This window comes from Epinephelus lanceolatus, chromosome 5 (assembly GCF_041903045.1).
Source record: "Epinephelus lanceolatus isolate andai-2023 chromosome 5, ASM4190304v1, whole genome shotgun sequence".
In the NCBI taxonomy this organism is placed as follows: Eukaryota; Metazoa; Chordata; class Actinopteri; order Perciformes; family Serranidae; genus Epinephelus; species Epinephelus lanceolatus.
Window position 1 is genome coordinate 19812977 of NC_135738.1, and position 27755 is coordinate 19840731.

Genomic DNA, 27755 nt, shown 5'->3' on the forward strand with positions numbered 1-27755 from the left:
GATAAATGCAGCTACATTAACTATGCCTACCCTATTTAAAGTGTGTTCAAATTTTGTTGCAGTAGCAGAGGTCATTGCCCCATATTGCGTAAGTCTGCCAGTGAAGCCTTTATACCAGGTAATATTTGTTTAACACATCAGTTGTTTTGTGTACCCTGCAGCATGTGACAGGTCTGACAGCTCGCAGAGTTCATTGTAACACCTGCTTCAATGTTTTCTGAGGATCAAGTAGTCTGACTGACGAAGACTGTTGCTCCAAAACCAGTGTAGTAACATGAGATCTGCAAACATGTTAACACTGATACTGTCTTTAAACTGAACTCACAGGGTCGTGTTTTTTTACTAAACCAATACTATAAAGAGCAGTCCTGCTTATTGATTTCAACCACTGCCTACAATGGGCTGACAGACAGAAACAGGGATATCTTTAGCTGTCTTAAGGTAGACTTCGTAGCTAAATCTGTGCAGATAAACACATTTTTATGAGCTCACAGTATACAGCATGGCGATATTGTCAAACCGTACTATGAATGTGATTTAAAGGAAAGTGATTTCCCTGAAAATAACAAGATCCTTACTGGAAACACTGATTCCTTGTAATTTTGTGGCATTCATTTAACACCGAGGGATATTTAGATTTGGTTATGACGCACCTGCCTATCAAGTGTAAAGCAGATGGCAGATCTCATACATGGGCTGGTATTTGAATATCACAGGCAAGGTTGGAGATTAACTTTTTTGTCCATCTGCCTCTATGGCTGGTCGATTTCAAAATCTTGTAGAGAAGACTCCAGCACACTGTCTAACTTGCAAAAATAATGATTTCAATGCTGCAGCGTTTTGAGGACTAGACCTTTATCAGGCAAACATTTTCGCAACAAAGAGGAGCCGTCTTAAGTAGGGGTGGCTATGCGTTTGCAATTAGTCATATTACCAACGTAACATCAAGATTCAGTAAGTCACCAATCAACATTGTACATAGAAACAGAAGAATAAAGAGGTAAATTTAAAAACAGCTTAGTGACAATCTTAAACATACCCCCCAAAAATTTATATTGGATAGGAGCGTTCTTGAGAATAAATGCTGAGGAGAAACACTGATTTGTAACACGAATTCATATTTTACTGGTTTAAGTCACGGGATGCATTGGTTTTGAGAGGAAGTGACCTCTGCCAATAATTCGACTGCAAGTAAAAACCGACCGATTAGTGAATGCTGAAGGAAACCTTACTGTGAGTTCATGTTTGGCACATAGGAGTTTCAGCTGGTTGCTATCTGCAATATTTACCGCCAGATGCCACTAAATCCTACACACTGCTCCTTTAACCCCTCCTTTCAGATCACACTTACTCAAGAGAGCTCTACTTTCTGTGGTGTGGGCAGAGTCTTTATTTATGCCCATCAAAATGTTATATTGTCAAAATTTAATTTTATTTCATTACTATTTTACATTTTTTAATTAGTTGTCATTGGGATAATTATTATGAAAATATGCGCTGTTATCCTTACTGAAAATGAATGCCGTTTTGCATTGTTGACGCTGAGGCTGCTCACACGTAATCTGTACGTGCTTGGCCTGTGCAGTGTTGTGTGCTCAAGCATACCCCAGCTGACACTTGTCGTGACGAGGTTGGACAGTAAACCAATCATTGAAAAATATTTTTATTTCCTGTATAATCATATCATAACACAGTTCTCATCAAAAAATATCACAGCTATTAAGTTCTCGTTAACTCAGAAAGTTGAATTTTACTAAAATCTGTCACAGCATGGCATCCTCAACTCTGTAATGCTGATTTATTACAAATTTCATCCAGAAGTAACTACTTATTAAAGAATAAGACTAATATAATAAAAGGAGCACACCGTCAACAAAACTGTTTTATTGCAGCCAATTCCTGTAAGAATAAAATCTTTTAATCGAAGTGCATATTTGTTCAATCAAGCCATAAGGAGGATGCAGGAATTATTATATTGGACTTGTCAAAGGCGTCAGACATCCATTCAGCAAATGTTTGCCATGTCGCGGAGATAAAATCTTTAGTTGACTTGCCACTCAAACAGGAGGCGTGAGTAAAACACATTGTAATCTCAATATAAAGAGCTGTCAAGTGCAGTGTGGCCATTACCTGCTTTGCAAGCCCACAGCAGCAACCATGGGGTGGCGAAGGGTTTGGTTCTGTGTCCTTGCATTGTCTGTTGCCAGTGTCATCGATGTTCAAGCCAGACTGGGTAAGACTCAGGTTGTTGTGGATGATGTCTGGATTGATCATTCTTTTTATTTATATATACAAATGAAGCACTGTCTCTGATATCAGTCACTTGGAGCATTTAGTAACTCAAACTGTTTTCTACACTTTAAAATTTTCTCTAGTACGCAACCATGTCAGCAGCATCTGCAGCACATGGGGCAGAGAGCACTTCAAAACGTTCGACGGTGATGTTTACCAGTTCCCTGGTATGTGTGAGTACAACCTGGTCTCCGACTGCCACGAGTCCTACCAAGAGTTCTCTGTGCATCTGAAGAGAAAGGACAATGATGGAAACCCTACAGTCAGCCATGTGGTGGTCACCATCAATGAACTCCTCTTCTACCTCACCAAAGACATGGTCATTGTGAATGACAACCCGTAAGTAAAACATCATATAACATGTGAAAGCAGCTGTACTTCTCTTATTTAATAATGTTTGTGCATTATAATGATACAATAATGTATTTTTCCCCAGTGTCAAACTGCCATACCACAGTGCAGGGGTACAAGTGGAAAGAAATGCTGTGTACTTTAAGCTCCAATCTAAAGTCGGCATCACCGTCATGTGGAACGGAGATGATGCAGTCATGGTATGAAACTCTTGGCAGAAATCTATCTACGCAGCTCTTCTTAAAGTGACTTGCGTGAGGCACATACAGTACAGTTTAAGGAGGTTTTTGAATCTAAGATAGGAACACATGTTTCTGTCTTTAATGTTGAACAGATGAACCTCCCAGAGATGCAGACATGTTTATATATTTCTTGTTGTTAATGGAAGTACATTAGCTCAGTATAAAACCACAATCATAATATATATTCATGTCATTAATGAGGCAGTTACAGTTCATTCATAAACTTTTATTATTATTACATTTATCGAAATTGTGAAAAAACACTCGTCGTAACGTCTTGCTGTCTGATTGTAGGTGGAACTGGATACCGATTATGCAAATCGTACTTGTGGACTTTGTGGAGACTTCAATGGTGTTTCTGTCCAGAATGAGTTCATTCATAAGGGTATATATGATTTTTCTGTTTATGTATTAGTGCAAGTCTACAGTCATTTGCTGTATCTTTGAATTCACACCACAATTACGATCAAATTCAGGTCGCAAAATCAGCCCAATTGAATTTGGCAACCAACACAAAGTCCATCATCCAAACGATGATTGTGAGGACCCCTACGAAGAGGAGGAAGAATCACCAGAGGCTGCGCTGGATTCATGCAAGGAGTTTGTGAGTTTATTATCCACCTAGTGTCAGCAGAATATACACAGGTAGCATTTGCAACTGAGTAATCGTGTCTCTTTTTTTCACTTCTAGAAAACCACCTGTAGCAAGATGCTGCGTTCAGAGCCCTGGAGCTCCTGCACCAGGCTGATTGACCCTGAACCTTACATCCAGGCCTGTGTGCAGGACATGTGTGGCTGCAGCAACCGTACAAATGACTTCTGTGTCTGCAGCACGCTGTCTGAGTTCTCTCGGCAGTGTTCCCATGCAGGAGGGCAGCCTCCCAACTGGAGGACACCTCAGTTCTGTGGTAACGTTCTTTTCTGCTTCATAATCATCTTTTTGTTTTATAAAGTACAGGGTGGAGAGAGTACTGAAGCAGTGGATTCAATAAAAGGACATAATTTCAATTGTTCTTTGAAGAAAAGACAAAAATAAAAGACATATAAAGTGGCATACAGAAAAGCCCAATATGTCTATTTTTCTGTCTGACTTAAATCGTAATTAATATGATTTAAATTGTAACAAAAAATACATTAGTGTAGTTACATAACGTAACTCTGCACGCAGAGCTCAGACCATTGCACAGGACCCTAGTCACCCCCTCAACCCATGTTTCACACTGCTTCCTTCTGGACACCGGTACAGGACACTACCCTGGAAAAAAAAAAAATCAGATTCAACAACAGCTTTGTCCCCAAGGCCATCACAGAACTAAACAAAACTCTAGAATGGCAGTGACGTGTGAATGTGTAAATGTGTCTGTGTTATACTGTATGTGTTTGAGAATCCATGTGTGTGTGGCAAATGTATGTTGTATCTGTGGGGTATGTGTATATGTCGGGTTGGCACTCAAGATGTATGGAAGCGTGAAGAAAATTTTCCTAATAGGACAAACTAATCTAATCTAAGTGCAGGTAAAATAAACACAGAAAAAAAATCCTTTACTGTTACACTTAAGGTGAAATATCATTTACGTTACTTCCACTCTTGATAAATTGTTGAATAAATTACATAAACTCATGTCTGCCTCAGTAAACTTCAGTTTTACCCTGTGTTCACAGCTAAACAGTGCCCATTCAACATGGTTTATGAGGAGAGCGGTTTCCCTTGCGTGGATACATGCTCACTTCTGGACACAAGCTCACTGTGTGAGGACCACAAAATGGATGGCTGCTTTTGTCCCACTGGTTAGTGCTGTTCACGCATTGCACTTTTTATTTGATATTCTTACAGATTTCATCTTCCTGGTCTGTGAATGATGTGTGTCTTTTTCAGGAACTGTGTTTGATGATATTTCCATGAGAGGGTGCATTGCTCAATCTGAATGTCAGTGCAAGCACAAGAAAATCTACAACGCCGGAGAGGTTTACCGACAGGACAGAGAGGAATGGTGTGTCAAATGTTTCATGAACATAATATTTCATCTTGTCTCCTTAATTGTGTTTTTTTTTTATTATTTGTTAACTTTATTTATTTGGCTTGTTTCAGTACATGTGTCATGGGTAGATGGGCTTGTAAGAACCTTCAACCACCTGCTACATGTGCAGTTGAAGAGGGTTCACATGTCACTACCTTTGACGGGAAAACCTACAACTTCCATGGAGACTGTTACTACACCCTGGCCAAAGTGGAAAGCAAGGTGAATGAGGCGTAGCTTTGTACAATTAAATGGCAGAATATATATAATCAGCTGATGTAAAAAGAAATATTATTTGTTATTTATTTAACTGCTCTTACTCTGTTTATTTTAGCATAGTGCAAGTCCGAAGTTTACCATCCTGGCTCAGCTGGTGCCATGTGCAAATCAAGAGTTTGACACTTGTCTGAAGGGCATTAAAATCCTGCTGAACAATGACAGAAACAATGTGAGTTAACGTCAGTCAGTGAAGATGACTGTAGTCATTTATAACTTCACACTGATAGCGACACTCAGATGATTGATTCTGTTTTTATTCAGGTGTTAATGTTCACGTCTGACGGCACAGTGAAGCAGAACATGCAGACCATCAGTTTGCCGTACCACTCAGGTGAGTCACACAATTAGAAACATGATGAAATACCTTACTCTCGTCTTTCATTCATGAAATGACATCAGCAAATGATCTGACTGTTATTTTTTGTATTTGTCTTTATCTAAAGGTGACATCAACATATTCCATGCTTCATCCTTTCACATCATGCTCCAGACTCGTTTCGGTCTGCAAATTCAGATCCAGCATGTTCCCATCATGCAAGTCTACATCAGCCTGGAACACAGCTACAAAGCAAAGACACGTGGTAAGTTAATGTCTTCCTAAGATATTTTTTTGGGGCATTTTTTAGCCTTTAATGGATAGGACAGACAAGTGTGAAGGGGGAGAGAGAGAGGGAGTGACATGCAGCAAAGGGCCACAGGCTGGAGTCGAACCCGGGCTGCTGTGGCAACAGCCTTGTACACGGGGCGCCTGCTCTACCACTAAGCCACTGACGCCCCGGTAAGTTAATGTCTTAACATGAAGCATGTGGCATCAGTGAAATCTATGTCAGATACAGTACAGTTACTTAACAAATAAATGAAACACTGACAATACTTGTTGGCCGCGTAGTGCTGAACAGGTGGACGCACATGTACAGTCAGGTCCATAATTATTTGGACAATGATACAGTTGTCATCATTTTGGCTCTGTACACCACCACAATGGGTTTTAAATGAAACAATGAATACGTGCTTAAAGTGCAGACTCTCAGCTTTCATTTAAGGCTTTTTTTCAAAAATGTAGTATGAACCGTGTAGGAATGACAAGCATTTCTTCACACAGTCCCCCGACTTTAAGGGCTCATAAGTATTTGGACAAACTAACATAATCATCAATTAAACAGTCAGTTTTAATAAATGGTTGCAAATCCTTTACAGTCAATGACTGCCTGAAGTGTTGGACACATAGGCATCATCAGATGCTGGGTTTCTTCCCTGGTGATGCTCTGCCAGCCCTTTACTGCAGCCGTCTGCACTTCCTGCTTGTGTTTTGGGTGTTTTGCCCTCAGTTTTGGCTTCAGCAAGAGAAACGCATGCTCAATTGGATTCAGGTCAGATGATATGACTTGACCATTGCAGAACATTCCACTTCTTTGTCTTAAAATGTCTTTGGTTGCTTTTGCAATATGCTTCAATTCAATGTCCATCTGCACTGTGAAGCATCGTCTAATGAGTTTTGAATACCTTTAAGCAGGTATTCATTGTTTCATTTAAAACCCATTGTGGTGGTGTACAGAGCCAAAATGATGACAACTGTATCATTGTCCAAATACTTATGGACCTGACTGTATATGATGATAAGAGCTGTACCAAATATCATTTTATTCATATTTAAAGCTTTTATTAAGGTTTTCAAATGAAGCTTTGAATGTTTGTCATCATATTTTATAACATCATCAACTGAAAAAAAAAATTCTCAAACAAAATCTTCAATTTGAATTAAGTGATTCATCTGATAAAGTAAGTTTGTCTTTTTTTAGTAAATCAAATTTCTTTAATGAATAACTGTACTTCATGGGGCTTTTCAATCGCTTTCTGATGTACTTTTCTTTTTTGCTGCAGTGAAAATTCTGTTTTTGAAAGTCTTAACACAACTCCAGCAAATATTGATCAAAGCAGAAAATTGAATCAGTTAAAGATATGTTGTGAATTTTGGAAATGATTACATCTATTTTTCAATAAATTTTGACTTTACAATACTCTGGAGTTATTGTAAATATTTAGATCACATGAGTTGAAAACAGTCCTACGCAGCTACTACTTACATCTAATTCTACAAATAATAAAACACTAATAACTAATATGTAGCTGAATCTGCAGAAATATGGGCTTTTAACAAAATGAATAGACATACAAAAAGAAGCTGTGCAGCATTAGAAAGTTGATTTAAAATTTGAATGTCAACATTATCAGTATAGCTTCAAAGCTTTATTTGGTGCTGCCCAAATGATTATTTTTGATAATACTTTTTTTAATTGATATTTTTTATTTATTAAACTAATCATTTCACAATAAGAAAAAAATCAATATCTGTGGCAGTTACCCCATCATCTTTGTGCAAACCCCAAATCACTCTATTTAAAAAAAAATAATCATAAATAATATAAAAATATGAATACATGTAATAGGTGGTGAATTTGGCTTCAAATATACATCATCTTCTTCTCTCTGTACATGAATAAAGCTGTAGAATCTCGTCTATGACACCACACTTAGTACCTTCAAATATCAGTGTATTTATCTGTTTTTCTCATCTTATTAATTCAAACAAATTCCCTAAATTCCTAATCTTATCATCTCATTACAGTAATTAACACCTTCCATTTTCCTATTTGTGATTTCAGCCTATTGCGTTATCTGTGTATAAGTGCTGATAACAAACTAATTTAATTCCAAAACATTTGGTTTCTTCAGGCTTATGTGGGAACTACAACATGGTCCTGTCTGATGAAATGAAAACTCCTCAGGGGATCGTGGAGGGAACAGCAGCAACTTTTATTAACTCCTGGAAGGCTAACCTCATGTGCCAAGACAGACCGGAACGACTTGAGGACCCCTGTTCTCTCAGTGTGGAAAATGGTAAAAAGCACTGGCCTATTATCGTTCAAAAATTACCACTGCGCTCTGACCTTCCTGGTGCGTAGTCCCAATAAATATCCAGCAAGAACAAAAACAGTTTGAGGATCGCGCACAGATATGTCCGTCAGCAGGTAAAAAGATTTTAATGAGGTCTTTCAAGCATTTTTAAAGGACAAAGCGCTTTCGGCCGTCCGGCCTTCATCAGTGTGAGTTACAGGACTAGTGGTGCATGCACTGATTTAACACCTGCAGTGGAGTCTGCAGATCAGCTGTGTTCAATCAACAATCACCTGCAAAGCACTGGCCTATCATTTTAGAGGCCGTTTATACGTACACAGTGATTTTGATAAACGGAGACATCTTCCTTCGTTTGTGCCTTTCGTTTACACGCAAACGGAGATTTCTCCTCTGAAAACGAGTCTTTCTAAAAACTCCAGCCAGAGTGGAGATTTTGGAAAACTCCGGTTGCGCGTTTGCATGTAAACTGAGATAAACGGAGATAAACGGCAGTCGACGTCACAGTATGGGCCGGAACTTGCGCCTGTGTCAAAAGTGCGACCTATGTTGCTATGGTGACAATGGATACATGGAAGGCTTGAGCTTCTCGTTACACTGCCACCTACAGGTTTGGCATGCTCTTGTGTATATATACACGGGTAAGTGTAAACAAAGATCTTTTTGAAAACAGAGACGGTGAAATGTCCGTTTATGAAAATAGCCGGCCACGTGTAAACGGCCTCTTACTGTTTATCTTTGTGTGTGTGTATTTCTTAGATTGATTCTTAGCTTGAAACACTTGTTGCTCATTTGTAAGTATGTTATGTTGTTGTGTGTTGCTCAATTTGACAGTTAAACAGAACTGTAGACATTAAGAATAATAGATTATTGTTTCTCTAGAGTGGTACGCCAGACACTGGTGTGCCTTGCTGCTGAGTCAAGACGGCAACTTTGCGCAGTGCCATTCAGCGGTGAATCCTGAGCTGTACCACAAGGTACTACAAAACCCTCCTGTTTCTCTTACGTTGATTTACATTTTGATGGGACTGTAATTCTCTAAAAGTGTTTGCTGTGTCCTGCAGCGATGTCTGTATACTAGCTGTAACTGTGAGAAGAGTGAGGATTGCCTGTGTGCCGTCTTCTCCTCCTACGCTCGGGCTTGTGCATCAAAGGGAGTGTTCCTGACAGACTGGAGAGGGAACGTGTGCGGTAAGGTTTTCTCTGATTATGTTGTGATGATTGCTGGAGTTTGATGAACATCATCATCATCAAGTCATAACACTGTTGAGTAACCATCCTCACATTGTTCACAAAACAGATAAATACACAAGGAGCTGCCCAGCATCTCAGATCTTCTCTTACCAGCATCAGAGATGCCAGCTGACTTGCAGATCACTGGACACAATGCAGCAAAGTTGCACTTCTGACTTCTTGCCTGTGGATGGCTGCTCCTGCGCTGAGGGTCTCTACCTGAACGAAAAGGGTGACTGTGTCCCCAAGGCAAAATGTCCCTGCTACCATAATGAGGCCTACATCAAGTCTGGAAAGTCCATCAACATTAAAGACGAGCACTGGTGAGTCAGCTGTTTGCAATTGGTGACATTGGACTTCTGTCATCCTAGACTAAGGATTTAACATGATTGTAAGAAGTTCAGCATTTAAAGGTCCATTGTGTAGGATTTAGAGGGATATATTAGCAGAAATTGATTATGATAAGTATATTTTCTTTAGTTTGTAATCACCTAAAAGTAAGAATCCTGTTTCTCGTTACTTTAGAGTGAGCTGTTTATATCTACATAGAGATCAGGTCCTCTTCCACGGAGACTGGCATGTTGCACTGCCATGTTTCTAAAGTGGTCCAGAATGAAAAACCAAACTCTGGCTCTTTGTGTTTTCGCATTGGCCACCATAGTTAGCAACCCCTCCCCAACAAGCAGCGTCAGGAAAAACACTGATTTTTAATATGAAACTGCTTTATTCAGTGTTTTTAGTGGTTTAAATCACCCGGTCCATTTGTTTTGGAGAGGAGGAGACCTCTGTCGACAATTCGGCTGTATGTCTCAATTTTAAGTTATCAGTGAAAAAAAGGTTAAGCACACATTAGCAGGTGCTTAAACTGCTGTGCTCAGTGTTTTTACTAGTTTCAGTCACCTGGTTTGTTTGTTTTGGAGAGGAAGAGACCTCTGCGGATAATTTGGCTCCTGGTAAAAACCTCCTGAACAATAAACACTGAAGGAATTCTAATTGGGAGAAGTTTCAGCTGGTTGCAATTTGCCATCCTCACCACTAGATGCCACTAAATCCCCCTAAATCTTACACACTGGACCTTTAAGATGTAGTTCAACTAAATTTTTAGTTTTCAAGTACTTTTGTGTTTCCTTCTAATGTCTTTGTTGTCTGTTTATAGTGTGTGTACTAATGGAATACTTCACTGCCATTCTTGGAGAACCAGCTCATCAAGTATGTTTTTGTTGTATTTGTTTTACCACAGCACAAGCGCTTTATTGACATTGGCCTTGTTGATAGTTAATATGTATATTAAATAGGTTTCTACCTCTGTTGTAGTGTGCACTTCTCCAAAAGTATTCTTCAACTGCTCTGCTGTGGCACCAGGAGAGCTTGGACTGCAGTGTGCTCGAACTTGTTTAAATCTGAACAACGATGAGTGTGTGAGTTCTCAGTCTCAAATAACTATATCTAATATCTATTTTCTGAATTTAATGGTGGGCAGTATGACACACTGTGGATAGTAACACTAGTGTCCACATTGGTTTGTAGAGTGGTTTGAACAGAAACTTTTAACTGTATCACTAATGTTTCCTTGTTTTCTATCACTGTGATCTTCCCAGGACTCCACAGAGTGTGAATCTGGCTGTCGTTGTCCAAATGGCCTCCTTGATGATGGCAAAGGTTCCTGCGTGAAAGAAAATCAATGTCCATGTCAGCACAATGGGCATATTTATGCCTCTGGATCACAAATCTCTAAACAGTGCAACAAGTGGTATGATCGTGTTTTTAATCAGACCTATAATGTAATATGAAAATTATCATATTTGCCTCTATGTTTTACTTGGTTGCGGTATTCAAAACACATTTGTATTCAACCATTTCTGATCTAGCACCTGCAACAGTGGAAGCTGGGGGTGCACTAAAAAAGACTGTCCAGGAACCTGCACTATGTATGGGAGTGGTCACTACAGTACATTTGATGAGCAGACATATGGGTTTCATGGAGAGTGTGCCTATGTTGCTGTTAAGGTAACAAAGCATGTTAAAATCATTCAAATGACAGGCTGTGTCCAAATCACTCCCTTCTTCTCTCATATTTCAGTCCAAGTCATGTGACTCAAGTCCACACCTCTGCTGTGGAGTGAAATTGGGAGTGATTCCAGACAAAGCCAAAGAGTTATGCTTTAATGTATAATGTTCTAGAAGGTATCATCTCAGAATGTCACAGATATGCCATTTATGAAATTATGAAGTATTGCTAATTTTAACCATCCAAGCTGAAATATTTAGTATGTTTACCGACATTCCCTTTAAGTATTGTGAAGTAGTAAAGGCCAAGCTGAAGGTAGATCTGATCAGAAAGCATGAAAAATGTTGAATGAATCTCTCTTTTTAGAGCAATTGTGGCGATAAAACAGTACAGCAGCACTTTGGAGTTATCACAGAAAATGTACCATGTGGAACTACAGGCACCACATGCTCCAAAACTGTCCGAATCCAATTAGGGGTAAGACCTCATACCAACACCTGATATGTATTTTGTGCCTAAAGTATTGAACATACTCAAGTAAATCATGTCACATGTGAAACTGCAGTTTTTACACTACAATAAAAGCAACAAAAATCTCCTTATCATTACAGCAAATGGAAATCAAACTTTCAAAGGGCACATATGAAGAGGTGGAACTGGGACGTGGCACTGAGATTCAGTACCGAATAAGGAAGGTTGGCATGTATTGGGTGATAGAATCTGGCATTGGTCTGGCAGTGATGTGGGATGGCAAAACTACTGTTCGCATCATCCTGGAACCAGAGCACAAAGTGAGTCACCATAATTGTTTTAATGAAGATGACTGAAATATGTTATGGCAAGAGTTTGAGTTAGAGTTTTGATATGAAGTAGTTTACCAATTATCATTATTATTTTTTTTAAATCTGTAGTCTCACTGTCTTTGCGGATCATTTTCTTACAACACTTACAAAGCTTTAAGACAATAATGGTAATAATGTACAATATATCAAAGGTCCCATACAGTCCAAAGTCAGATTCCCATGTGTTTTTTAATATATAGGTGACGTATAAATACTGTGAAAATATCAAAGTGTTAAATCCACAAAGAAATTCACACTGTCAATATTCAGAATCTGTGCCTTTAAAGGAGCCAACAGGACTCCTGTGAGGTTGTGATGTCACATATATATATATAGACTATTTCAAACTTGAAACATAACATTATAGATGGATCCCTCTGTATTTCCTGTTGGAATGTTTTGCACTGTATGTGAATGACATCAGCTGACAGGAAATAAACATGGACCCAAGCTGCTGCCTAGAAATGTGATTCCAATGAAATGTTGTATAAGGATAGAAAGTGGCACTACAGTAACAAGTCATTCCCTTGGCTGCAACGATAGTGCCAAGAGTGCAGGGCTGTGTTCAGCCCTGACAAAATGTAGCAAAATGTTATTTTTAACTGAAACAGTGGTACATTAAACACCCAGTTGTGTTACGTAAGCACACTGCCTTCTAATATGATGGGGTTTAACTCAGTTCCATTCACAGGGACTTTATTAGCATGGAAAACAGACGTTTACTTTGCCAAAGCAAGTGTGAAGTAAAAACAAAAATTGTATGTACAATAAGTAAAGATCTACCAGAGTTGGGTTCATATACATATTCCTGCTGATTGGGTAACACCTCTGACACACCCACCAAATGAGACAAACCTCAAAGCCCATTGCACACCATTTCACACTGTCTTAAGGAAAGTCACCAACTCTTTTTGTTTGACTGTACAGGGACAGGTGTGTGGCCTGTGTGGCAATTTTGACGGTGACGGGCAGAACGACTTCACCACCCAGGGTCAGCTGGTCGTGAGCAATCCTTTAGAATTTGCAAACAGCTGGAAAGTGTGGCGTGACTGCCCAGATGTGGATATGAATGCTGACCCCTGTGGAGCAAGACCCAATCGCCATTACTGGGCAAAAACGATGTGCAACATTATAATGGGAGAAACGTTCCACCAGTGCCGCTCTAAGGTAATGACCCATTTCTGATTTATCATTATTTAAAGTATGATGGTTGAAAACATTCTAAACAAACAAAACAAAACATTTTAAAACTGTCATATATCTTGGTAACTCAACAGGTAGATCCCCGTCCATTTTATGACAACTGTGTGACAGACTCGTGTGCCTGTGACTCTGGAGGAGACTGCGAGTGTTTCTGTTCTGCAGTCGCAGCTTATGCTCAAGCTTGTAATGAGGCTTCTGTCTGCGTTGCATGGAGAACTCCAGAAATCTGTCGTAAGTAAACAACGATTTTATCCTCAGGTTAAATTGAGTTTTTCCAGCCCTTTCTGGTGCTTAAAACTTGTTTTAGATTCCAACATTTTTATTACCTCAGCATTTAAAGATTGTTCATACACGCTGTGTATTTTTATTATTTAACATGCGAATGGACACTAAATGTAATGTAAGTTGATGTATATTATACACATTATATGGGCATCAGTGCGTGCTTCATGAGGAGTATATTTTTAAAGACTGCAATAATTTATGTACAGTACATGATCCCTTTAAGTGAGTGAGAACCTCCCAAGTTTACAAAACACTAAACACAGTCCTCAGGCCTAAAGGAAATACAAACCCAATTCCAAAAAACTTGGGACACTGTGTAAAATGTAAATAAAAATATGCAAATATTTTTCAACCTATATTCAATTTAAAAGAAGGCAAGACATTTAATGCTCAATCTAATTAACGTTATTGTTTTGTTTTTTTTTGTATATATAAACTAACTCATTATGAGATTGATGACTGCAATATGGAACTAAGGACACTAATTGTTGAAGTTTTAAAAGTGAAATTCTTTCCCATTGTTACTTGATATATCACTTCAGTTGCTCAACAGTCCGAGATGTCTGTTGTTGTGTTTTGGGCTTCATAATGTGCCACACGTTCAATGAGAGAGTTCTGGACTGCAGGCAGGCCAGTCTGGTACCTGCACTCTTTTACTGCAAAGACACACTGTTGTCACACGTGCAGAATGTGGCTCGGCATTGTCTTGCTGGAATAAGCAGGGACGTTCCTGAAAAAGACGGCTTCTTGGTGGCAGCATATGTTGCTCCAAATCCTGTATGTACCTTTCAGCAGTCATGGTGCCTTCACAGATGTGTAACTTAACACACCCCCATACCATCTCAGATGCTGGCTTTTGAACTTTGCACTGATGACAATCTGGATGGTCCTTTTCCTCTTTAACCCAGAGGACATGATGTATGTGATCTAAAAAACAATTTGAAATGTGGGCTTGTTCGACCACAGCACACTTTTCCACTTTGTCTCAATCTATCTCAGGTGAGCTCAGGCCCAGAGAAGTCAGCTGCATTTCTGTATGTTGCTGATATATGGCTTTAACTTTGCATGGTGGGGTCTGAACTTGGATTTGTTGATTCAGCAGCCAACTGTCTTTACAGACAATAGTTTTCCAAAGTGTTCCTGAGCCCATGTAGTAATATTCTTTATACAGTCATGTCAGTTTTTAATGGAGTGCAGTCTGAGGGGTCAAAGGTCACGGTCAGCTTTGCCCCTTACATAGAGAGATTTCTCCAGATTCTCTAAATCTTTTGATGATATTATGGATTGTAGATAGTGAAATCCCTTAATTCTTTGCAGTTGTGCTTTGAGAGATGTAGTTTGTAGACTGTTGGACTATTTGCCCACACAGTTTTTCACTAAGTGGTTAACCTTGTTCCATGCTTGACTGCGTATCCTTTTGAGGATGTCCCTTTTATACCCAAGAATAACACTATCACCTGTTAACTGTTGACCTGTTTACCTGCAAAATGTGCTAAACAGATATTCTTTTGAGTATTTCACATTTTCCCCAGTGTTGTTGCCCCTGTCCCAACTTTTTTGCAAGATGTTGTAGATATCAAATGAGTGTATATTTACAAAAAAACACTAAAGGTTATCAGTTTGAACATTAAATATCTAGTCTTTGTTCTGTATTAAACTGAATATAGATGGAAAAGAATTTGCAAAACAGTCTGTTTTTTCCTACGTTTTACACGATGTCCCAACTTTATTGGAATTGGAGTTGTGTAATACAAGATTGTATCAGATTAAGTTTAAGTTTGAGGTCTCTTTTTCTAAATGACACATCAACTCTTCCTGTCTTTAAAACATAATATACTTTGTGTCTTTTCTGTCTAGCTGTCTTTTGTGATTACTACAATGGCCCAGGTGAATGCAAGTGGCACTACAATCCTTGCCACAAACCTTGCTACAAGACCTGTTTAAATCCAAACGGCACTTGTACTGAACCTTTACCCAAACTGGAAGGTAAGAGGTTAACGCACGCTCACTGTTATTACATGCACAAAGTATTTCAGTTTTTGCCCTTATTCCGAAAAGGACAACATTCCTACTAAGCTGTTTATATGGCTAATGAAAATCAATATTGCATATGATGATTAACAAACCCAGACGAAATATAGAACAGTGGAATGCATGGAGCAGGTTGTCATTTTGCTTATTTGCATCAAAACAAGTTTAGTTAAGTTTTCTCAGTGGTGGCGGACTTGTTTGACCATATGAACACAGCCTCCCTCTTTCATTCCATAAGTTACCTTCTTGTAAAGGTCGGTATCGCGATATTTGCACGTATCCAACAAACTGTTGATATCCAAGTCTTTCATAATGTTTAAAAGTAGTTGTGTTTCTCCTTCCGACCAGACATGATTGCTTTTCTACTGGCATGCATTTCTACACCAGCCTTGCAAACTGTAACTAGTAGGTATGGCTACAGCTGGAGCAGCTACGTGAACCACCCACTAGCTACATGACTCACCCTCCTTGCCTACACAATCAGTTCTCTTTGCTTCAGCTCCAGAGGTGGAAGCCCTGATGGTGCTAAGTTAGCATTTAGCCAACAATGAGTCTTTCACAGTAGCCACTCATGGTATTGCAACAAACAAAAATCATGTTCAGGCCAAAGTAAACTAGGAATAAATTTTGCGCATTTTGCACGGAAATCTGTGATTTATGTGGCGAAAGTGCAGCGTCTTTGAAAAAATGTGGTCCCTGCATAAATAGGCGGATTTTGGCTGATTATGCGTTGAATTATGCGATCGCATAATCGCGTTTTTCTGTAGGGACTGAAAGTTTATGTCAGCATCAACATAGCGGTGATGGTCCTAGATCAACATTGCGATTTTATTCAGGATGAACATGACAGTGAAGTCCCTGAATCAAACAAATTATGCAGGATAAAGATGATGATGATGATGATGATGGTTCTGGATCAACAAACATATTATCCAGGGTTAACGTGTCAATGATGGTCCTGGATCGACACGAGCACTGCAATCATGCAAAAAAAAAAATGTTGACCAGGCTGTTAAAAAGGAGGGAAAGTATACTTCTCTTCTAAGAGTAAGGATGATGTCCTTTGCAGGTCTTTACTACTGCAAAATGTCATCATCCTTACTCTTAGAGGAGAAGTATACTTGCTGCAGACAACGTGTGCGCGTACGCATGATGGCTGCCATGTGTATTTTGCTGTCACTTGGCGCGTAGGCCGCTCACTTTGATGGGAGGTAATGTGACGCTTTTGTTAGATGCAATATTGACATGAACCCTAGAGGTGCTCGTGTAAAGTAGACCTCTAGAGACCGTGAATGTGAGGTTGGGCCGCACATACCATATCCGATGGCGGCAGAGACGATGCCTTCTCCTCCTCAAGATCTTAAAAGACATACAATTATAATCTCCTCTTCATCGAGAGTATCCATGTTTGTGTATAGCCTACTACATCTGGAAATACAGTGTCACGCCTTCATCGCTTTTCTGTGGTCTGCCCCTAGCAGAGACCACCAGTATCAGGCGTTCTGGCTGCGTCGACAAACGACCGTGCTGCAGCAAGTATACACAGAGGCGCAGCACACTATGTACGCATACGTTTGGTCACGCAGCCAGTAGATTTGTGCCCTTAATGTTAATGAATAATATTTTAGCCTATTGGCAAGCTTACTTGTTAGCATGCTAACTTGCTAACCTTGTAGTAGCTTATAACGGTTTAGTTCAATGTTGCTGAAGATCTTTTTTAATTGTACTAACTTTAATTTGGAAAAGTAGCTTAGCTCTAAAGAAACACAAAGGAATTTTTAAACAAGCACAAGAGCAGCACACTGATGATGTCAGAGGGCTGTGAACGATTGATTGCAACTGGAATGCGATGTGAAATGTTGATCCAGGGGCATGTCCTACTTGGCAAAGTCACATACAAAAAAGTGCAATTAAAAGTCGAAAAATACTATGTAATAATAATCCCACTTTTCTCAATCAAAAAATGCAAAACTCAGAAAAAAGAAGCCAAATTCCAAAAATCCAAGTGGGATATTATATTTACATGTGTGCATGTAAACGTACCCAATGTCTGACTTTACTTCTGATTAATGTGCCCCCCCCCAAAAAAAAAAAACCCAGTAAAGCGATGCTTTTACTTTAAAAAAATACTGTATTATGTTTTCTGCTTTGATTTGTACAGGCTGTTACCCTGTATGCCCAGACGATAAGCCCATATTCGATGAGAAGACTGGGTTGTGTGTGGAGGTATGTCCAGGCTGCTTTTACAACGGCACTAGATACGAAGAAGATGAAGTCATTTACAATGTAACCGACAACATGGGAATGTGCTACTATGCAATATGCAAGAATGCAACAGTGATACATAAAAAGTTCATTTGCACAACTACAACTCCCACTGCTACCACAACAACCCCATCAACTACAACTCCCACTACAACCCCTTCAACTACAACTACCACTACTACCACAACAACCCCATCAACTACAACTCCCACTACTACCACAACAACCCCATCAACTACAACTCCCACTACTACACCCCCATCAACTACAACTCCCACTACTACCACTACAACCCCTTCAACTACAACTCCCACTACTACCACAACAACCCCATCAACGACAACTCCCACTATTACCACAACAACCCCTTCAACTACAACTCCCACTACTACCACAACAACCCCATCAACTACAACTCCCACTACTACCACTACAACCCCTTCAACTACAACTCCCACTACTACCACAACAACCCCATCAACTACAACTCCCACTACTACCACTACAACCCCTTCAACTACAACTCCCACTATTACAACCCCATCAACTACAACTCCTACTACTACTACAACAACCCCATCAACTACAACTCCCACTACTACCACAACAACCCCTTCAACTACAACTCCCACTACTACCACAACAACCCCATCAACTACAACTCCCACTACTACCACAACAACCCCATCAACTACAACTCCCACTACTACAACCCCATCAACTACAACTCCCACTACTACCACAACAACCCCTTCAACTACAACTCCCACTACTACCACAACAACCCCATCAACTACAACTCCCACTACTACCACTACAACCCCTTCAACTACAACTCCCACTACTACCACAACAACCCCATCAACGACAACTCCCACTACTACCACTACAACCCCTTCAACTACAACTCCCACTACTACCACTACAACCCATCCACCTACAACTCCCACTACTATGTGTGTTCCAAGGTGTGAGTGGTCAGAGTGGTATAACGTGCATAACGCACAAAAGGACCGGAATGACTGGGAAACATATGAGAACATCAGGAATCATGGTTTTAAAATATGCCAAGACCCCTGGTACACTGAGTGTAGGGCTAAAGATTATCCTAATAAAAGCTTTTCTGACTTTGTGGCTGAAACCAAACAAGTTGTACATTGTAAACACGGACTTGGTTTGACATGTAAAAAAGAGGACCAGTTACGACCTCCACGAAAGTGTTTTGACTATGAGATCAGAGTATGTTGTAAAGTACCGTGTGGAACCACAACAACCCCATCAACTACAACTCCCACTACTACCACAACAACCCCTTCAACTACCACTCCCACTACTACCACAACAACCCCATCAACTACAACTCCCACTACAACCCCTTCAACTACAACTCCCACTACTACCACAACAACCCCATCAACGACAACTCCCACTACTACCACAACAACCCCATCAACTACAACTCCCACTACTACCACTACAACCCCTTCAACTACAACTCCCACTACTACCACAACAACCCCATCAACAACAACTCCCACTACTACCACTACAACCCCTTCAACTACAACTCCCACTACTACCACAACAACCCCTTCAACTACAACTCCCACTACTACCACAACAACCCCATCAACGACAACTCCCACTACTACCACTACAACCCCTTCAACTACAACTCCCACTACTACCACAACAACCCCATCAACGACAACTCCCACTACTACCACTACAACCCCTTCAACTACAACTCCCACTACTACCACAACAACCCCATCAACTACAACTCCCACTACGACACCCCCATCAACTACAACTCCTACTACTACCACAACAACCCCATCAACTACAACTCCCACTACTCCCACTACAACCCCTTCAACTACAACTCCCTCTACTACCACAACAACCCCATCAACTACAACTCCCACTACTACCACAACAACCCCATCAACTACAACTCCCACTACTACAACCCCATCAACTACAACTCCCACTACTACCACAACAACCCCTTCAACTACAACTCCCACTACTACCACAACAACCCCATCAACTACAACTCCCACTACTACCACTACAACCCCTTCAACTACAACTCCCACTACTACCACAACAACCCCATCAACGACAACTCCCACTACTACCACTACAACCCCTTCAACTACAACTCCCACTACTACCACTACAACCCATCCACCTACAACTCCCACTACTATGTGTGTTCCAAGGTGTGAGTGGTCAGAGTGGTATAACGTGCATAACGCACAAAAGGACCGGAATGACTGGGAAACATATGAGAACATCAGGAATCATGGTTTTAAAATATGCCAAGACCCCTGGTACACTGAGTGTAGGGCTAAAGATTATCCTAATAAAAGCTTTTCTGACTTTGTGGCTGAAACCAAACAAGTTGTACATTGTAAACACGGACTTGGTTTGACATGTAAAAAAGAGGACCAGTTACGACCTCCACGAAAGTGTTTTGACTATGAGATCAGAGTATGTTGTAAAGTACCGTGTGGAACCACAACAACCCCATCAACTACAACTCCCACTACTACCACAACAACCCCTTCAACTACCACTCCCACTACTACCACAACAACCCCATCAACTACAACTCCCACTACAACCCCTTCAACTACAACTCCCACTACTACCACAACAACCCCATCAACGACAACTCCCACTACTACCACAACAACCCCATCAACTACAACTCCCACTACTACCACAACAACCCCATCAACGACAACTCCCACTACTACCACTACAACCCCTTCAACTACAACTCCCACTACTACCACAACAACCCCTTCAACTACAACTCCCACTACTACCACAACAACCCCATCAACGACAACTCCCACTACTACCACTACAACCCCTTCAACTACAACTCCCACTACTACCACAACAACCCCATCAACGACAACTCCCACTACTACCACTACAACCCCTTCAACTACAACTCCCACTACTACCACAACAACCCCATCAACTACAACTCCCACTACGACACCCCCATCAACTACAACTCCTACTACTACCACAACAACCCCATCAACTACAACTCCCACTACTCCCACTACAACCCCTTCAACTACAACTCCCTCTACTACCACAACAACCCCATCAACTACAACTCCCACTACTACCACAACAACCCCATCAACTACAACTCCCACTAATACCACAACAACCCCTTCAACTACAACTCCCTCTACTACCACAACAACCCCATCAACGACAACTCCCACTACTACAACCCCATCAACTACAACTCCCACTACTACCACAACAACCCCATCAACTACAACTCCCACTACTACCACAATAACCCCTTCAACTACAACTCCCACTACTACCACAACAACTCCCACTACTACAACCCCATCAACTACAACTCCCACTACTACCACAACAACTCCCACTACAACTCCCACTACTACAACCCCATCAACTACAACTCCCACTACTACCACAACAACCCCATCAACTACAACTCCCACTACTACCACTACAACCCCTTCAACTACAACTCCCACTACTACCACAACAACCCCATCAACTACAACTCCCACTACTACCACAACAACCCCATCAACTACTACTCCCACTACAACCCCATCAACTACAACTCCCACTACTACCACAACAACCCCATCAACTACAACTCCCACTACTCCCACTACAACCCCATCAACTACAACTCCCACTACTACCACAACAACCCCATCAACTACAACTCCCACTACCACCACAACAACCCCATCAACTACAACTCCCACTACTACCACTACAACCCCTTCAACTACAACTCCCACTACTACCACAACAACCCCATCAACGACAACTCCCACTACTACCACTACAACCCCATCAACTACAACTCCCACTACTACCACAACAACCCCTTCAACTACAACTCCCACTACTACCACTACAACCCCTTCAACTACAACTCCCACTACTACCACAACAACCCCATCAACGACAACTCCCACTACTACCACAACAACCCCATCAACTACAACTCCCACTACTACCACAACAACCCCATCAACGACAACTCCCACTACTACAACTCCATCAACTACAACTCCCAATACTACCAAAACAACCCCATCAACTACACCTACCACTACTACAACCCCATCAACTACAACTCCCACTACAACTGAAACCCCAACCACTACAGAATGCTTCTGTATATTTAACGGCGAGCATTATAAGCCAGGTAAGAAAAAAATACAATTATTTTGTCTTTGACAGTGACAAGCGATGATTTTTTTAAAATATTTTATCATTAATAAGCTCGTCTTTTTCCTCATCTAAAGGGGATGTAATTTTCGACATGAAACACATTGGATCAGGTATATGTCTCACAATGATATGTTCTGATATTTGTGAGCTTCACAACAAGACTGCACTTTGCCCAACCACGACCACAGTTACACCCACACCCACAACTCCTAAACCTCCCACCTGCCCCCAATGGGCTGTTGCAGTAAGGATCTTAATATATTTTGCACATTAAAATATATGATTCTGTTTATTCAAAATTCTTGAAAATGCTGATATTTTCCCCCTTTTTTCCTCTTTACATCAGCAAAATGAGACCTTCTTGTTTTGCAACTGCACCATGGCCAGGTGCATTGAGAACAATACAATTGAAATAATTCCATATGAATGTCCACCTCTTCAGAACATCACTTGTACCAACGGAAACGAGCCAGTTCTTGTGTATGACAACTGGGGCTGCTGCCAACATTATGCTTGTGATTGTAAGCCATTCTGTATTTAAAGGGATGTATGACATGTTTATTGACTAATATGCTTTTCTTTTAAATCATTCAAGATTTTGAATTTTTCCATGTTTCTCTTCAGGCGTGTGTGAAGGCTGGGGAGATCCTCATTACATCACATTTGATGGACGCTACTACAGTTATCAAGGAAACTGTACTTATGTCTTGATGGAAGAGACTTCACCAAGATTTAACCTGGTCATTTATATTGACAATGTCTATTGTGATCCCACCGAAGATGTGTCGTGTCCGCGATCAATAATTATATCATATGAATCGGAAGTAATCACACTTATAAATCATAACCTTCTTGGAGCAGTGGAGTTGGAGGTAAAACAATATATGGTCATATGCAAGTTTTATTGCATATTCATATTCAGAAACTCACCAGACTCACTTCCAGTAGATTACTGTCAATGTATATGGAGTAGCAATGAGGAATCCTTTTGTCATAGAATGTTATATTTGTTCATGTGATATACTGTATTCACATTTTTCCCTGTAGGCAAAGAAAAATGGAGAACGTCTGCAACTACCTTACTATTCAAATCACGGTGTCAAGATCTTGGACACTGGCATGAACTTGGTTTATGAGATTCTTCGCCTAGAAGTGGTCATCACATTTGGAATAACTGGCTTCAGGGTCTACCTTCCAAATAAATACTTTGGTGGTAACACACAGGGCCATTGTGGTAAGAGCATATCTCTCTACAGTGGCCAAATAGGTAAATCACTTGTCTGAGGTAAGAGTGTAATATTAACTGCTTTGTGACTCTACTGTCAGGAACCTGCACTAACGACCAGAGGGATGACTGCAAGTTGCCTGGAGGCCAGCTGGTGGACAATTGTGCTGTGATGGCCGACTACTGGCCTGCAAATCACATTGACCAACCCAACTGCCACGCACCATCCATAGTGCCCACCAGTGTACCTGAACCTACACCAATCAAAACTCCATGCAAGCCAGACTCCTTATGTCCCCTGCTTAAGAGCGGGTAGACACCATAAGTAGTCTACAAGTTTGATATATGGCAGTTAAAACACTTTAACTTTTCATAATTTGATTTTTATCTGTGTTTGTGTTTTACTTTCACAGTCTCTTTGCAGCGTGCCATCGTTATGTCTCTCCTGAGAATGTCTACCTAGGCTGTGTTTTTGATAGCTGCCATATGTCCAACCCAGCAGTGGAGTGCACAAGTTTGCAGACGTATGCTGCTGCCTGTGCTCAGGCTGGTGTTTGTCTGCACTGGAGGAACCACACCAAGCTGTGTGGTAAGCAGCCCCTTCTATACTTTTACTGTGAATACTGGTATCAATGAAATCAGGAGACGCACTTTTTTTGCATCTAGCACACACTGAACAGGCTGTTGCATGTTTTATTAGAAACAGTATGGAGGCAGTACGTATTTTAAAATAAACTAATTGAGTTTTTTTCTTCACTAACAGCAAGTGACTGCCCATCAAACAAAGTTTACAAGCCATGTGGTCCTGCAGAACAGCCAACCTGTGAAGACAAGTAAGTTTAATAACAAGTGTGATTTTACAGTTCGTTTTCCCGAGACAAAGATCATAATTGATAGTGGCAATAGCTATTCTTTGGAACAACATAGTAGCACTAAGTAGAGTAGAATACAGTGTATTATATTAAGTATGTTTTAGAGATATGAAAGACGCAGTGCAAACTATGTGTTCTTTCTTGATTTAATATTACAGTCCTAATGAACCAACCATGAACTACACGACTGAGGGCTGCTTCTGTCCGGATGGAATGAAACTCTTCAACAAAGAGTCTGGCATATGTGTTGATAAGTGTGGTAAGTGTGGGATATATTTTCAAGCCGTGTCATGGAGTAATATGTATATCGTATCAATCATGAAGTGCTCATATTCCAACAGGATGTCTTGATCCTGAGGGCATTCCTCGTGAGGTAAGTCTTCTGTTCATGTTCAGTTTAAATCACAACCTGTGTTGTTTACTTGCAAGAGACAGTAAGTCACAACTGTGGTTTATTCTTACAGTTTGATGAAGAGTTTGTGTACAAATGCCAAAACTGCATCTGTAAGGAGTCCACCAAGACTGTCACATGCAAGCCAAAGACGTGCCCAGCACCACCTATAATAAGCTGCACTGAACCTGGGTTTGTCCTTGTCAACCAAACTAATCCATCAGACCCCTGCTGTTCTGCCTTTGTTTGCCGTAAGACCTGTAGCATCAGTGCACATTTGTTCTCCAGAGTTTTTTTATATTGCTATACATTGATAATGATCTTTATTGCTCTTTGATCATCTCCACAGAATGTCACGGAGACACTTGCCCACCCATTGAAAAGAAGTGTGAAGTAGGATATGAGATGGAGGACAATGTTCCTGAAGGAAAATGCTGTCCAGAACACACATGTGGTGAGCTCATTAATTCATAGTTTGAATTTGTATAAAGCAAATTATGGTATTGACACTTTTATATAATTCCCATTTTCTTACTCTTTTCTAGTGCCCAAAAGAGTGTGTGTCCACAAAGACATTGAATACAGGGTATGTAAAAATGGAAATATATCATTCATGATTTCTGCTGCACAAGTTCTGAATAGTTAAAAAACACATGTATACAGTAAATATGTTTCCTCTTTAATTGCTAGCCTGGCTCTCCAGTTCCTGCACCTCCATGTCAGGATTGTATCTGTACCAATGAGGTGGACCCCAATACTGGTCTATTTAAAAAACGTTGTGAGTTTCAGACATGCAAGAAAAACTGCGACCTGGTAAGAAAAATTACACCTATTACACTCATACACACAATACAACTTGATTTTCTCAGGATAAGTTTTATGTGGAAAATGAACCTGTAAAACTTGACTTGTCAACTTATCGTTTCTTTCAGGGATATGAGTATCAGGAAACTGATTTCGATGAATGCTGTGGGAAATGTGTACAGACACACTGTGTTGCTCGTGTCAATGGTACTGATAAGCTCTTGAAGGTAAGTTGGATCATCTCTTTCGGCTGTGGTCCACATAATAATGGTTAATAGCTGAAAGTACATCATGATTTTAATATCTGCATGTTTGTGTATGTCGGTCTCGCTGTCCTCCAGCCGGGAGATACCTGGTCACCACCTGAGAATAAGTGTCTGCACTACACCTGCATTAAGGTCGGAAACACTTTAACAGCATTCAATTCGCACATCGTCTGCCCGCCATTCCATCAGAGCAACTGCCAGCCTGTAAGTATCATTTATGACTTCCAGCAAATTAATTTGGATTGTCTGTGTCTGCGAGAACACACGCTGAAACAGTTTGTGCTGATGTTGTGAATTTTCCTCCGCAGGGCACCATTCAGACATCAGCTAATGGCTGTTGTAAAATCTGTGAGTATGCCATTAACTCTACTTTTGGGTAGAGGGTATACTTAAATGAAAACAAGCTAACTATGCATCTGTTTTTAAAAGGTGTGGAGAAGGAGAAGGGCTGCAAGCGAGTATCCATGAAAACAACCATTACGCATGGGAGCTGTCAGTCTTACAATGAGGTGGATCTGCCATATTGTGAAGGAACCTGCAACACTTTCACCATGTAAGGAAGATATTAGTCACATTTCTCCAAATAGTCACAAACCCATGAGGATGAGGAGATGTAAAATTGTTTGGGTGTACTTTGTGCATATTTTGAATGTATTAATCACTCCTGCCTCTGCTTTCTTCAGGTACTCGAAAGCAGCGGCCGCTATGGAGCATTCTTGCTCCTGCTGTAGGGAGACACGCTCCAGCAATCGCACTGTCGACTTGCACTGCCTGAATGGAGATGTGGTTCCCTACATATACATCCACGTGGAGGAATGTGGTTGCAGCCACTCAGACTGCACTAGACCTGCTGCAAAACCTGCTCGCAGGAGGCGAAGTTCCACACTGGTGTAATAAAAACATCTGTCATCACTTTAATGGATGAAGGATGTAAAAGTTTCTTCCTATATTGTCTTAACAATTATTACATCTCTTACAAAGCTTTGTATAGAGAATATTAACCTATTAAATCAATCAAATAAAAACATGCAACTCAGGTTATGTCTTATCTCTTTTATTTTCTTGTTTGTGACAAAGCAAATCTTATTATTTGCTCATGGTTACACAAAAATAAGAATTAAGGTTATTTAAAAACACATTTATTATTGATTTCTCACAGACCCAAAATATGAATTTTCACAATGAAAAGAAAGTATAGTATCATTTTGCATCAAATAAAACATGGCGAACTACACTAACTGAAAGTCCAGCCGCCACAGCCTGTGCGACAACATGAGACTGCTGCCCGAGGTGCTAAAATGGAGAGGGGTGGGTTATCCTCTTGCACCAATAATGCCAGCCCTCTGTCTCTGTGTGCATTAATATTGTATTGTTTATTAATGTGGATATAGAGTTGTGAAGGAAGTGGCTTTTAATAGCAAAATGCTTCGGTGGAAATGAGCCCTGCTCTTTGAGGGAGCTCTCAGTAAATCACAGAGGTCATGAGAATTGTACTAATAAACACATACATAATCATAAAAATGTAGTTATATCAACATTATCCAAAAAATGAAGCACATAAGGACAAGGCTGTGGGGGTGGTGGGTGCTCAGGCAGCAAACAGTGTTGGTATGAACGTTCAGCAGTAACAGTGAGCAGTGTCAGGTGATGATTTTTTTTTTTTTTGAATTCCTCTCAAGTGTGTTTTATGTCGGAAAAATAATTATTCCTCACTGACATACTTGCCCGTATGTATATATATTCTGTTTAAACTTGTTCCAGATCTTCATTATATGATTTTTGCATTGAATGAAATGTTTGGACCCAACTCTTCATGATTTTTATGGCTACTCCACACCATCAAATGGAAATATTATATTCTTGTGCATCATTTTATACACATTTTCACCAAAATCATACATACATATTCACAGTCCTGTCATTATGCATTTCAAACAGTAGGGGGTGTAATTTCACCCTCTCTGTAAGA

The 27755-nt window shown here is 40.3% G+C and overlaps 1 protein-coding gene across 1 annotated transcript; it reads left to right on the plus strand.

Annotated features, from left to right (window-relative positions):
- The first annotated feature begins 2143 nt into the window (after window positions 1–2143).
- On the plus strand, window positions 2144–26823 carry LOC117262560 (mucin-5B). Its single transcript, XM_078167843.1, has 47 exons — window positions 2144–2233; window positions 2376–2631; window positions 2729–2843; window positions 3180–3270; window positions 3362–3489; window positions 3577–3793; window positions 4548–4673; window positions 4762–4876; window positions 4975–5125; window positions 5238–5351; window positions 5444–5513; window positions 5626–5763; window positions 7916–8080; window positions 8978–9072; window positions 9160–9286; window positions 9396–9651; window positions 10485–10537; window positions 10643–10746; window positions 10927–11078; window positions 11197–11335; window positions 11703–11813; window positions 11948–12127; window positions 13106–13345; window positions 13456–13612; window positions 15524–15652; window positions 17859–17933; window positions 18519–20118; window positions 20485–21234; window positions 21319–21987; window positions 22436–22472; window positions 22575–22749; window positions 22853–23100; window positions 23276–23462; window positions 23555–23765; window positions 23867–24042; window positions 24217–24286; window positions 24484–24584; window positions 24667–24698; window positions 24790–24967; window positions 25066–25170; window positions 25262–25302; window positions 25407–25529; window positions 25649–25747; window positions 25862–25990; window positions 26095–26134; window positions 26216–26339; window positions 26470–26823. The coding sequence occupies exons 1-47, from the start codon at window positions 2158–2160 to the stop codon at window positions 26678–26680; spliced, it is 8886 nt and encodes a 2961-aa protein (XP_078023969.1). The 5' UTR covers window positions 2144–2157; the 3' UTR covers window positions 26681–26823.
- The last annotated feature ends 932 nt before the right edge of the window (window positions 26824–27755 follow it).

What these genes read in the sequence shown, in the direction of transcription:
- LOC117262560 (XM_078167843.1), top strand. Translation starts at nt 2,158, where the DNA reads ATGGGGTGGCGAAGGGTTTGGTTCTGTGTCCTTGCATTGTCTGTTGCC. An exon ending in GAGGACACCTCAGTTCTGTG is followed by an intron (nt 3,794 to 4,547) that starts GTAACGTTCTTT and finishes CTGTGTTCACAG; the next exon opens with CTAAACAGTGCCCATTCAAC. An exon ending in TCTAAACAGTGCAACAAGTG is followed by an intron (nt 11,079 to 11,196) that starts GTATGATCGTGT and finishes TTTCTGATCTAG; the next exon opens with CACCTGCAACAGTGGAAGCT.